Consider the following 14,096-nt stretch of genomic DNA (forward strand, 5'->3'; position numbering starts at 1 on the left):
AAAGATTCACTCTTGTAAATTGTATGTGAGATTTATTGTCAGTGAAGTCGGCCACGTTCATGGACTCCAGCACCCTTATTCAAATGCTGCCGACAAGCCCCACGCCTTTTGAATTTTCTTCTCCTGTAGGAAAAACTCCATTGCTGAGCGTGATGTTTGGTTTGAATCTATGCAAGAAATAATAACTCCAGGAAACCCCTGTCACCGTGCACATCTGGCAAACGAAGCCTTCAAGGTTGGAAATCTTGCCCTAGGCAATAGCCATCTGCTTCATGCCATCAATGGCAGGCCCCGCAGCAGCAATCAAGAAAGTGACCCGGATCGTAGTGCAAAAAGGCTCTTCTCTAACCGGTAAGCCTCTTCAAGAGACCAAATGATAAGAAATCTCGAACGAGCGGTGCTCCCTGTCTCCGACCTCAATCCCTTTCTCGCTCCCTCACGCGCAACCAACGCATACACAAACAGATTCTCTTCTTGTTCAGCTCGCTATGTAACAATGGTAAGAGGTTCATCTCGGTCCCAATCATCATCTTCCTCGACCTCCAGGCCCGGACTCATGGCTCTGCGCGGTTCTGCTGCTGCGACGGCTGGCATGCGCCGTCGTTGGGTCGGCGTAGCTTCTGCTACAGCCAGCTCTAGGGGGATCGGCGGCGGTTCAGGCCCCGGTGGCAACATGCTTGGGTTCTACACCGATGAAGCCCCCGGCTTAGACCTCCTCCCTGAAGCTCCAACCTTCTCGGGCACCCAAATATAGAAACTTTCGTGCAATATCGTTATAGAAGATTCTTTTCGGAGGTAGGAACTCCCAAATCCCAGGAGCTCCAAATGTTTTTATTTTGCTTTTGCTTTGGGATTCTTTAGCTTGAAGTTTTTGCTTTGCTTTTTAGCTCAGCATCTTCGAAAATTGGGGAAGATTTTGTGGGGTTTGTCTTTGTAGGAGAAGGGAGAAGACGTGTTAGGTTGTAGCAAGACCCTAGCTCTGGTGATGATATCAAATTGACCAAGACCACCGAGAGCCTCAAAGAAAAACTGGGTTGATGCTGAGAGATGGCCTCTCTTCCGGGTTCGGATTCATGGCTGTGGCTCCATGAAATCTGCAGCTCAGCAGCAAGGTGAAGAAGAAAGAAGAACAGAGAGATGGAGATAGAAAATCAAGAACCATGCGGCAGTAGAATTTTTTTTTTTTTTTCTTCAGCATCGTGCTGATAACGTATTGTAAATCAATCAAAATAAAGAGAGAGTTTCAAACATAGAGAAAGAATGAGAGAGAACTCAAAGAGGTTCTGTAATTGATTTGTATATCAATCTTATCAATTTCTTAAAGAATTCAACAATATATATAGGCGTACAAATGGGACTATGCTAGCTCACTATACTAGCACTATGCACTATGCATTTGACGACTAGATAAATATGGTCATACAATTCAAGATAGTTTATAACATTGATCTCCCGGTGTGATCTTTGTTATGCTTTTTGTGCGAAACCTGATTCTATTTTGTGGTGGCCCAATTTGACAACCCTACCCAACAAAAATTTCGTTGTAATCTTTTGCCTCTTGAACCGACCCGGCCTGCTATATATTTTGTATTTGACTTTGATGTGAATAAATCGTCTGTTCGTCTCGAAACGTAGGTAAGTTGTCAAACTACGTAAACATCTTTATTTCAGTTTTTTCTCTTTATCGTTCATAACAATTTTGACATGAGGGCCAGCCTTGAATGACTGTCAAAGAAGTAAGCTGTGATATTGGTCTTCAAATGGCATTAGGTCCAGACTATTTTCCATATATGGTAAACTTTTGCTAAGAGGTTATTTTATTTCTTGAAATACATATCTTACAGCCTTACAGGTAAGAAAAGTAGCACTCAAGAGTAGTAGGGAAGTAATAGGGTTGTAGCAAATGGATTAGGATACGAGGTTCAAACATAATAAATATGAACTAATTGATTGGAATAGGAGCACCAGTCCAGTCCCTGAGGCAATCCAAGATTGGATCAATCATCCTGCCCTGACACATTGCTGTAAATACTTCGTCAAAATCCTCGCCGGCAGACCTTTCCTTTTCCCCGGTCAGCAATTCAGTTCCCAAACACTCTCTAACAAACTTGTACAATGGATAAGACCTGCATTCCTTGATCCGGTTTGGAATTGCAGGTTTACCACACTCAACTGAAACTCTTGCACTCTCCACCTCTTTTGGCAAGATGGCCTTTAGTTCTTCCTCAAGGACCCCGATCCTCTGGAAGATAGACGTGTTTGCATTCTTCTCATTATCGCCATTGGCCAGTGCATGATCAACGAGTGCTTGCCTCAGTTTTTGCATCAATGGGTATGTCGCACTGCAGGGGTCATCAATATAGGCAAAAACGTGTTCCCGATCAACCACTTTGAGTAAATCCTTCTCGCAGAATCTGGATGGGTGAAGTTCTCCACTAGCACCAGTTGTTAGAATTTTTTTAGCCACATGGTTTACAGTATTCTTGACAGCGCTCTTCAAGTTTTCCTCCAAATGCCTCAAATCAATAGCTTGGCAAAGTGCTATCAGAAATGTGGAAGACATGAGCTTCAAGATTTCAACAGCTTCTGCTGTTTTCCTTGAAGAAATCAATCCCAAAGAGTTTACATCCTGGTTATGCTGCTCGGCACTCTGGACATGGCTAGTGACTGGATTGGCCATAAATTGAAGTTCGGAACAGTAGGAAGCCATGGCAATTTCAGCACCCTTGAAACCATAATCCAGGCTGGGATTCCTACCTGCAGAGAGATTTGATGGCAGCCCATTGTTGTAAAAGTCATTGACAAGCTCGGACAATTGTGCAAACATGAGTTTTCCAATTGCTGCAATAGCCAAACGGGTGTTATCCATTGAGACACCAATTGGTGTCCCTTGGAAGTTGCCACCATGCAAAGCCTTCTTCCTTGAAACATCAATCAAAGGGTTATCATTGACAGAATTGATCTCCCTTTCAATTGACTTGGTTGAGTATCTGATAACTTCAATCTGTGGGCCAAGCCATTGAGGCGATGTTCTTAGTGCATAACGGTCTTGCTTAGGCTTCTGCAAGGGATCCATCTCGTGCAACTTCTTGGCTTCTTTCACATAAGAACTTCCGTCCAAAATGTGTTCCATAATGGCCGCGGCTTCAATTTGGCCAGGATGGTGCTTCAACTTGTGTGTCAAATGGTCAGTAAACTCAGGCTTACCCTGCATTACTTCCGCAAAAATAGCTGACAAGATTTCTGACAAAATTGCTAGAATGTTTGCCTCAAAAAGAACCATAGAAGCGAAGCCAGAGCCAACAGCTGTGCCGTTAACAAGAGCAAGGCCTTCTTTAGGTTGCAACTCAAAAAACTCAGATTCGATACCCGCGAGGCGAAAGGCTTCTGTGGCATCAAGGGATTCACCGGAGGGTCCAACGGCTTTGGCATTGGGACGGCCGATGAGCAATCCAGCAATGTAGGAAAGAGGGATGAGATCACCTGAAGCAGTGATTGTACCGCGCAGTGGCAAGATGGGGGTGATGTTATGGTTGAGGAGCTTGGCAATGGCCTCCATGATTTCAAATCTAATGCCAGAGTATCCTTGGAGAAGGGTGTTGATCCTCACTAGCATAGCAGCTCTCGTTGCTGAGTGAGGCAATGTGTGGCATGCGTCTGTTTCTTCTCCAAATATCCCAGCATTCAAAAATCTAGCGCAGCAACATGGAGCATACAGATCAGCAGGGTTGGATACTTTTAGTTTAGAATAAATAATTAAATTGTGATTTTTTAAGAATATCTATAATGAATAGGGGTGTAATTAGTTCGGTTTGGTCCGATTTTAGACAAAATATAGGACTGAACTAATAATACCAATTTTGCATTTTTTTAAACCGATTGTGCACCCATTACTCCCCTAAATCGGTACTTCTGGTTTTATCAATTTTGGTCTAATTCAGTCCGATTTTCCGATTTTAATATGTTAAGTATATTAGTGTTACTAATGTATTTATCAAAAAAAAAAATATTTTGAGAACTTATTAGGTAATAAAATGTATTTGATCTATATATTTTATATTTAAAACATATGATCAAATAAATATTCATATTTGAAATTAAAATGTTATGTTGTAAATTATAATATATTATTTCATACATAATTATATATATTATATATAAAAAAAGTATATATAATAGAAAATATATTATATATAATATTAAAAGTTAATAAATATATATATATATATATGTGAACCGGTCCGGTTTAGTGTTGGAAAACGTAAAATTGATTCTAGACCAAATTTGACTAATTTTTAAAATAAAAGAACTGATTCTAAACCGAACCTATCAAAAGTCGGCCAAACCAACCACTCTAGTCCAATCTGGTTCAAGCCGATATTCTGATTTATTTTTACACCCCTAGTACTATTAATGAAGTGATAAAAAAAAATTGTAAAATATATGAAATAAATTTCAAATTTGTAATTTTTTCATGAATGCTGGTAATTTTACTTGTAAACTTTTCATATATTGCAATCAAAAGATGACGTTAAACTATATGGAAACGACTATATAATTATTATAAGAAAGAGGTCATATACATAAATCATAAATTGAGTTTTATACTTCACTTAGTAATATGAGTAATACTACTCATTATCGATTTTCTCATTATCATCTTATGATGTGATATTAGATGATTAGATATTATTTATTATGTTTAACTAATAAACCTATCATTTAATGCCACATCATGAAATATCGAGAGGATGATAAAAAAAAAAGATGTCGAATAGTAATATATAGCAGTAACATACACAATGATAAAATATATTTAAAAAGTTTTTAATAAGCGCAATTACATTACCACCTAGCTATTCAGTGGGCACTGAACATAAGGGTAATTAGTTATCATGATTGGTAAAATATTATTTTTTAATATGATTATTACTTTAATATTTGAAAAAGTTGAATTTAAATTTTAAAAAAATTAAATTATTTATTATATTTTATATAATAATTTAGAAAAATTATAATATGAGATGAACTAAGACGAAACACTTTCTAAATCTAAATCTATAGTTTGAGAGGGTTGTGCAGATTTTATTATCTCAACAGAAATGATAAAAAAAAAAATAACTATTTTATAATAAATATATAACTTCTATAATAAATTACTAATATTGTTTAAAATTATAAAATAGATTTCTAAAACAGTAGGATCAGCATTCCTCTCTCGTATTTTCCGATCCGTGTCCATAATTAATCACCGGAGTCAAAGTTTTATAAAAACAAATATACACGTATAAATATTTATGTTTTAAATAAATAATATATTTACAAAATAACTTATGAAAATAATATGGTAGTATATAAATCTTTTTAATTTAAAACATAATTATATAAAAATTGTAAAAAAACATTCTACGTACATCGTTACTGCTCCAAAAATGGCAGATCTAGTTCCTTCTGTACGTCTGAATAACAGCAACCGGTCAACACACTCTCCAAAGAGCCATACAGGTTTCATTTGACTCCTAAAGTTGACCAATATTTATAAAATGTTTTCTCCGTACTCTTCCATTGACTGAAGCAGCCCCGAACTCGAAACGTAACTCCCGACCAAACCTACCCACACACATTTATTAGATCACTCTCAAGACTTTTGTAAAATATAATTTTTATAAAGGGTTTTGTTAGATACAATCGGTAAATATAATGGACATGCAATCGGCTATACGAAATGAATAAAAAAAATTATTTTATATTTAATGAGACCTACATGAATAAAAAAAAATTATAAAAATAATTTTTTTTATATATAGGTCCTGTATTAATTCACTTTTTTCTCTACGACTGCACGCCGACTGCATTTCTCGACTGCAAAAAGTATTTCTCTTTTATAAAATATAAACAAAGTTATTCAAAAGTCCATTCTAATGGTTTGCACATTATTAACGCTATATTTAATTATTTTTACGTATTTTTTTTATATATTTTATTAATATAATTAAATATATTAAATTTTTTTTACGTAAAAATAATTATACGTAAAATTTTTATTTTGTATATCATCTTTATTATACATTTTGTTACAGTAATTCCTTTAAATATAAAAGATACTATTCACTATTTTAAAATATTTTAAATTAATTTGTCTCTCCTCTTAGTTTCTTTTCCCACTATTCGAAAGTTTCATATTTTCATTTAAGCCCTTCTCTCTCGTTCACGCTCTTTTACTGTGTTTGATCATTGATGCCGAAGAAGCTTTTGGTTTCATGGGTGCATCTACCGATTACTCAGCTCATCAAAGGTCCCTCTTTGGATCTTTTGATTGCCCTTTCAGAATAAAGTATCATAGTACTTAACATTTCATGGCATCACAGTAAAAACAAATAAAATAAAATCCTGCACCTTCGAGTGATGTTAGATTCTAGGACTAGCGTTTTTTTTCTTATTCGGATAAGAGGGTGGGTATAATACAGTAGAAGGGATGTTTTGTGTATTATCTTTTTCGTTTTTATAATATTCTTCGAGAATATTCTCATAAATATAATTTTTTTAATCAATTTATAGTTTGGTTTAATTTATAAATTTAGATTAATTTAAAATAGAATATAATTATATGAAATTGTATATTGAGAAATATTGCAAATATAAAAAAATATGATAATTAGAAAACATATTTGAAATAAATAAAAAGTATTAAAAAGTAAAATATTTAAGTGATATATAAATAAAAAAATAAAAAAAACTTATGAATGATATATTATAAAAGTTGGTATATAAAATAAAATAAAAAAATTTTTGTGATGTATTTTAAAAGATGAGATGAAGAAGCCTCCATTAGGAGTATTCTTACACACTCTCTCTATATATAAAGTTTTACCATTTATCATTTTTATACATCATTTTTTTATTATTTTAAATTAATTAAATTCTTCTATTCATCATCTATACACTATATATTTAATAAGATAAAAAAATTATATATAACATGTGAAGGGTATAAATGATTAGTCGAATTTATATATATATATTTATATTGAAAAAAATCTATTCATTATTCATTTTCTCATTCTTTTATGGTTTAGTATTAGATGATTTGTTTACAAATAAAATATAATAAATAATCTTTAATTATTATATATCATATTTTGAGATGATAAGAAAATAATAAAAATTAAGATGAAGACCAGTATCGTTTATAAATATATATATATATATATATATATGTACATACGGGACCGACCGAGATCAGGATGACAAGCTAACGTTAAAGTTAAGATAAAGTTTCGCTTAGCTTTACCTAATTAACTCCTTCTGCAGAGCACCACCTTGTTTGGTTCGCCTGTGTGAAGTAGCACCAAAACCCGTGGTGATTCCATAACTGTCGGTTCCGGCTGTCATGCTGTCCATGACCCAGTCGCTGCTCGCCTTCACGCCCGCCCTTGCCGACTCCGAGAGCTCCACCTTCACCGCCGACTTTCTGGTGGCTATGGCAGCCACCTGAGAGATAGTCAAGTTCTCGCCGCCGAGCCGGACGACGGGCTTCCTGTACTCTGCTACCATGCGCTTCACCTCTTCCAGATGACTGCCCTTGAGTGACTCGGCAGCCACTCCCCAGTTGAGGGGATCATGAGTACTGGCGCAGAGACTCTCCAAGGAGCCGCTTTGGTGCTTGCCTGTGGTTTCCATGCTGGTTAATGAGTAATGAGTGAGGCAATTAAGAGAGAAGTGGGAAGAGAAGGGACTCCGGAGTTGGGGGACAGAGACACAGAGTGAGAGCGGTTGGTGGAGTATGGATTTGCTTGGTGGGGAAGACAGACGCAGAATGAGGAGGCTTAAATAGATGGAATGGACCTTTTATTGTCGTGTCAGGAGTCTTGGTAGGTAAGCATAAGTGTGGCTCAGAAATAAAAGCAAGCATATGAAAGCGTCAGGGTTGTTGGTTGAAACAAAATCTGACCGTACGATTTAATTACACCTAAATAAGAAGGTGTTTGCGTGCTTATACTTTGCTGGGCATGGGTGCATGGTAACTGGGTGGTTGGTGGAGGATTAAACGCACCTTTAGAGTTATATTTCACTATCATTATTTATTTTTTATTATTTAATATTTTTTTATTTTTTTATTACTATTTATAAAGGATTTGAGATCATCTAACTTCTCAAATACAACTTTAAGCATGTAGACATCAAACATTTTGTAAAATTTGTCTGGTTTGGATTCAAGAATCCTTCCAAATCATTTCACTTTATCTAATCTATTTATTATAATATTTTTAAATTTTTATACAAATTATGATAAATAATTTAATTTTTTTAATTTTAAAACAGTAATAATATCAAAAAATAATACTCTAATAATATTTTATTTAACTTTCATCTCAACTCATTTTATTTCAATTCACTATCCAAATCGTATCTTAAGATCTATCCTGATAGATGATTTGTTCAATTTTAAGATATATAAATTCAATCGTACTCTTAGTAGAAAAGATGCGCAAACATTAAATCTAAATGAAAAAATCATTTTTAAAAAATAATGTATAGGGACTGCACAATCGAATAGTATATCTGGTATTATTCTTTAATGTTATTTGTGTACAACCTTGAAGCCGGATTTGTTTACTCAATATATATCTGTACCGTACAGTAATTTTTCTTATTTAAAAACACTATATTTATTTTTAAATTTTAAAAATATCCATTTAAATAAACATTAATAAACAGTAAAAACTGATAGTAAACAATGTATGAATAGTGTACAATTCGACTCTTTATAAAATAGTGGGACTCACACACTTTTTTAAACCCCAAAAATTAAAAGTTATTTAATTTCATCTTACTATCCAAACACATATTTGTTTTTAGAAACTATTGCATTTCATCTTAATTCAAAATTTTCACTACTATTCAAAATATCTCATTTCATTTCATCTTAACTATATATCCAAACGAGGCCTTACATAAATTAGATGTTACATGAAGATCTAATACTATATATCTTTTCTTGCATTAGATTATCTATTTTAAAAAAAAAAAAAATTAAAAGAATTTTAGTTTAATTAACATAATATATATAATAAATACTTTAACCACAAATGGATCCTATAAAACTAAATTTATAAATTGACACGACTTGATATGATACGTTAGGTTATAAATCTACTTTAATTATAAAGTAATAAGTAAACCATATAAATTTATAGGTTTTGTAGCGGTAGGACTTCTTTTATATATATATATATATATACACACACTAACACACATATTCTCAATCAATGAAACATAAAAATATATTCTATGAGAATTGATATTCAAATCCATTTACACCATACACCATCATATCCATGACACAAATTGATTTATAAGATTTAATTTTTAAAAATTATCTTTCAAGTCAAATTATATCATATAAATGATGTGTAGTGTAGAGACATTCAAATAGAATTCTTCATATCCTATTAGATGTAAGGGCGAATTCAACGAGATAAGTAAATTTTGAAAACTAATCTAAATGAAGAAGAAATGATTCAAAAAAATAAATCTTATTCTCTTAATTTTCTGAACCCAAAAAAGAAAGCACCGTCCATTTTTTAGCTCTCTCGAGTCTCGACCCTCAATCGAAGAATAAATATATAATTGAGGGACAAGGGTCAATTAAGGGTATAAATTATGACAATAAAATGCCATCGTGAGTTTCAACGGAATAGGGTCAATTACAGTGATCGATCGTGATATCATAGCACGACTCTATTGCATCTATTCTTATTAGTTTCCGAAACATGAAAAATATATTTTTTTTTTAAAAAATAAAACATTGAGATTCTAAGGCTATCGAGCAAGATTGGAAATCAGTTTTCGAAATTCTTGAGCTGAAACCGATTTGAAGAAAAGAAGGCTTTTAAATTTAGGAAAAATCTAGTTGCAAGTAATTATACATACCAATACGTGTATTTATTTTATATGATTGGTCAGGAAATAGATTTTATTAAAAATGATGTCAATTTAAATTTTAAATATGAAAGTAGTAGTATTGGTATACGAATTCGCTTATATGTAGCAAAACTCTTTGATTTATCATTAACTAATGAAATTGTTTTCCATTGACAAATAATTTTATTTTATTTGAAGGCCTTTATACCATATACTATGCATGTGGCTGTCAACTGAACAATAAATTCATAAATTGATGGACAAGGGTTAAAGGCAGAAGGTTATGAGAATAAAATGCTGAATGTGTTCTAAAGACATGAACTTTAGCTTTCTGACATTAAAAGAGGCTGTAAGAATTCATATTGGGGAATCAGGAATAGCGCCTAAGGTTTCTTATTCCTAGTACGGCATGCATCATGATCAGCAGGATCAGCCTGTTTGTATTATTACTTCATGTGTTGCTTTATATTTAGGAATTTGGGCGCTTGTCCTGTCCTGATCATGTCGAGTTTCCTTTATTTTCCGGGTACTTTTTTAATTTTCTAAATCTATGGTCTAGATCTTGAAATTAAGAAGTTTCTTATTCAATCCCCATTAAATTAGATTAGAATATGATATATTTTATTGGACATTCATATATATTCAAGTACTTGAGATCATAAGCTCATGCGTACACGGAGAGTCTCTCTCTAACCGTTTTCTCTGAAAACGACTGAGGAGAGTTTGTTAGTCCGTTGGCTTCTGCTGCTGTGGAAGAAGACGGTGAGTGTCTTTGCACGCTATGGCGGGTAAAGGTGAGGGAATGGAAGAGATGACTAAGATTTGGGAAAGGTTGAAGTTGAGTGAGGAAGAAAACAGGCCGATTGGAGTTGACTGTAGGCTATCGGAAAAGATAAAGAATAAAGGAAAGAGGAGTGTAGTTGGCAAGATCTGCTCGGAGAGGAGGATTGGGAGGGAAGTAGTTAGATCTACTATGGAGAAGATATGGAGGGTGGGGAGATCGATGGAGTTTCAGGAGATTGGTTTTAACAGCTTTATAATTACCTTTGCATCGGAAAGTGACAAAGAGAAGGTTATGGGAGGGTGTCCTTGGCTTTTTGACCACTATCTGTTTGTGTTAAAGAACTATGATGGTGAAACACAACCGAATCTAATGGAATTTGATCAGGAATGCTTCTGGATCCATATGCTGAACTTACCACTTAGTTGTATGACACAGGGCATGGGAGAACAGATTGGTGGATCTGTTGGTATAGTGAAAGAAGTGGATGTGCAGGAGGATGGATTGGCGTGGGACAGAGTCTTAAGGGTTCGGATTGGATGTGATTTAAAGAAACCTTTGGCTAGGGGAAGAACTCTTGAAGTAGAGGGGAAGACAATGTGGGTTCCTTTTCAGTATGAAAAGCTACCTAAGCTGTGCTATTACTGTGGTAGAATTGTACATGATAAGGAGGGATGTGTGGAAGGGAAGATGAGTAAGCAGAGGATAAGCAGTGGAGAAATGCAATATGGCCCCTGGTTGAGAGCTATACCAGGGAACCGTAGATGGATTGAGAGGAGATGGGAACAAAAGGATACTGGATCTGAGAATGAGGACTCACAAGGCTCTTTTACAGATTCAAAGAGGAAGGAAGGAGGGGTTGATGATGGGAGAAGGGTAGAGGAAGTAATAAAAAGAAGTGCAAGAGGGGATGAGCCAGAAGTGGAAACTAAGGTGGAAGGGGAGAACAATTTAGTTAGTCATTTGGTTGGAATGAAGGAAGGGGTGGGTGATGATAGTGCGAGTCAGGGTTCTAAAGAAGAATTTCAGGATGATGCTCTAAGTGATAAAAACTTAAAGTTATCTGTGAAAGGTGATAATTCATTGATGGCTATGGAGGAAGTGAGTTTTCAGAAAGAGAGCTCTCGAGGAGGTAGAAAGGGCAGTTGGAAAAGAAGAGCAAGAGGTAGATCTAATGCAGGTAATTTGGCTATACTCAATCTCAAGAATAAAAAGAGTTTTGAAAGTATGGAAGGGGTTAAGAGGGATGAGGGTGTTGAAAAGAAGGCCAGATTGAAGGAGGTTCTGCTTGTTGAAATGGTGACTGAAGGGGTACAAAATGAAAGGGTGGTGGCTGCTGAGCAGCCCCACCTGGCATTATGAATTTCATAAGCTGGAACTGCCGAGGGCTTGGCAACCCTCGGACAGTTCAGGACCTTTGTCTAATGGCAAAGGATAAGAAGGCCAATGTTATTTTGTTGATTGAAACAATGATTAAAGGAGGGAGATTAGATAGTATGAAAAGAAGATTGGGAATGGAATGTTGTATTGCAGTTGATCCTGTGGGTAAGAAGGGAGGTTTAGCTTTGTTTTGGAAATATGGTGATGAAGTAGAAATAAAGAACTATTCTAGATGGCATATTACTGCTGAGATCAAAGAAGAAGGAAAGGGGAAGAGCTGGCTATTTACAGGATTCTATGGTCATCCTGAAACTGGGAAAAGGAAGCTGTCTTGGGATTTATTGCGTAGTCTGAAGCCTAAAGAGAAGATGCCTTGGTGTGTGATGGGGGATTTCAATGAGATTCTCTTTCAAAATGAAAAGGTGGGGGGCAGGCAGAGGTCTGAAGCTCAATTAAACCAGTTTAGAGAAATGATGGAGGATAATTCACTCTATGATTTGGGATGCTGTAATGGATTTTATACATGGAGTAATAGGCATTCTGACCTTTCTTTCACAAAAGAAAGGTTAGATAGATGTGTGACCAATAGAGAATGGAAGGAGATGTTCAGAGGAGTAAGAGTGGAAGGGCTACCTGTGAGAAGCTCAGACCATTTGCCTTTAATGGTGTCAACATGAGGGGTTACTGAAAGACAAAGAAGCTGGCAGATTCCATTTAGATTCGAGGCAAGCTGGACAAAAGATGATGAATGTGAGTTAAAGATAAGGCAAGTGTGGAATGATGGGATTCTAACAGGTGATTCTTTGACACTGGTGCAGTCTAGATTGAGAGCTTGTAGTGGGATTCTTAGCAGGTGTTTTAAGAGAAAAGATAGAGGAAGAGTTAAAGAAATTGAGGTGATCACAGAAAAAATAAAGGAAGTACATGAAGACTTGGGACCTCATAATGTAGAAGAATTAAAAAGGTTGCAAAAACAGGTGGGAGATTTGCTGGAGCAAGAGGATATAATGTGGAAACAAAGGGCAAAGAGGAACTGGTATAGTCTTGGTGACAGAAATACAAGATTTTTCCATGAATGTGCAAACCAGAGAAAGAAGAGGAGTAAAATCCTCTCAATTGTTGATGGTATGGGGATGCTGAGATCTAACCAGGATGGAGTTGCTGAGGCTTTCAAGAAACATTTTGAAGAGGTATATAGGACAGCAAATCCTAGAGTTGAAAAGATTAATAAATGTCTGGTTGAAATGGAGAAAAGAGTGTCAGATGATATGAATAAAGCTTTGGAAAAGGATTTCAAAAAGGAGGAGGTAGTAGAGGCTTTAAAGATGATGGGGCCTTTAAAATCACCAGGACCCGATGGATTTGGAGCTTGTTTCTTTCAATCCTTTTGGCATATTGTAGGAAATGATGTGTGTAGAGCTGTGCTTGGTTTTTTAAATGAAGGGAAGATGAATGTAGGTCTGAATCACACCTATATAGCCTTGATTCCTAAAGTCAGTGATCCCAAATCAGTTAGTGAGTTTAGCCCAATAAGTTTATGCAATGTTGTGTATAAACTTATAGCAAAAACTCTTGCTAATAGACTGAAGAAAGTAATGGATGCGATCATTTCTAGAAGCCAGAGTGCATTCATTCCAGGGAGGTTAATCTCTGATAACACTATAGCAGCCTATGAAGTACTTCATTCAATGCAAACAAGGCAGAGGAGTAAGGGGGGTAGTATGGCTTTAAAACTGGACATTTCTAAGGCATACGACAGGGTGGAATGGTCCTATCTTGAGGCAGTTATGAAAAAGCTTGGCTTTGGGAGTAGGTGGATTGGCTTAATTATGCAGTGCATATCCTCAGTATCATATGCTGCATTAATAAATGGAAAACCAGGTGAGACTATCTTGCCTACAAGAGGATTAAGACAAGGAGATCCATTATCTCCTTATCTTTTCCTTTTGTGTTCAGAAGGTTTAAGTGCAATGCTGAATAATGCAGAAAGGAGATTAGAATTAAAGGGTGT

The 14,096-nt window shown here is 35.3% G+C and overlaps 1 protein-coding gene across 2 annotated transcripts; it reads right to left on the bottom strand.

Moving 5' to 3' along the window:
- Positions 1 to 1,789: 1,789 nt before the first annotated feature.
- Positions 1,790 to 7,823, bottom strand: LOC122276709 (phenylalanine ammonia-lyase). Of its 2 annotated transcripts, XM_043086616.1 has the most exons (3): positions 7,292 to 7,428; positions 5,415 to 5,610; positions 1,790 to 3,692 (listed from the first exon to the last, which is right to left on the bottom strand). In XM_043086616.1, the coding sequence occupies exons 2-3, from the start codon at positions 5,510 to 5,512 to the stop codon at positions 1,943 to 1,945; spliced, it is 1,848 nt and encodes a 615-aa protein (XP_042942550.1). In that variant the 5' UTR covers positions 5,513 to 5,610; positions 7,292 to 7,428; the 3' UTR covers positions 1,790 to 1,942. The 2 variants fall into 2 exon arrangements, with proteins under 2 accessions (XP_042942550.1, XP_042942549.1); XM_043086615.1 differs by lacking the exon at positions 5,415 to 5,610 and having other exon boundaries at positions 7,292 to 7,823.
- Positions 7,824 to 14,096: the final 6,273 nt, after the last annotated feature.

Source organism: Carya illinoinensis, chromosome 9, assembly GCF_018687715.1.
Source record: "Carya illinoinensis cultivar Pawnee chromosome 9, C.illinoinensisPawnee_v1, whole genome shotgun sequence".
NCBI classification, from domain to species: Eukaryota; Viridiplantae; Streptophyta; class Magnoliopsida; order Fagales; family Juglandaceae; genus Carya; species Carya illinoinensis.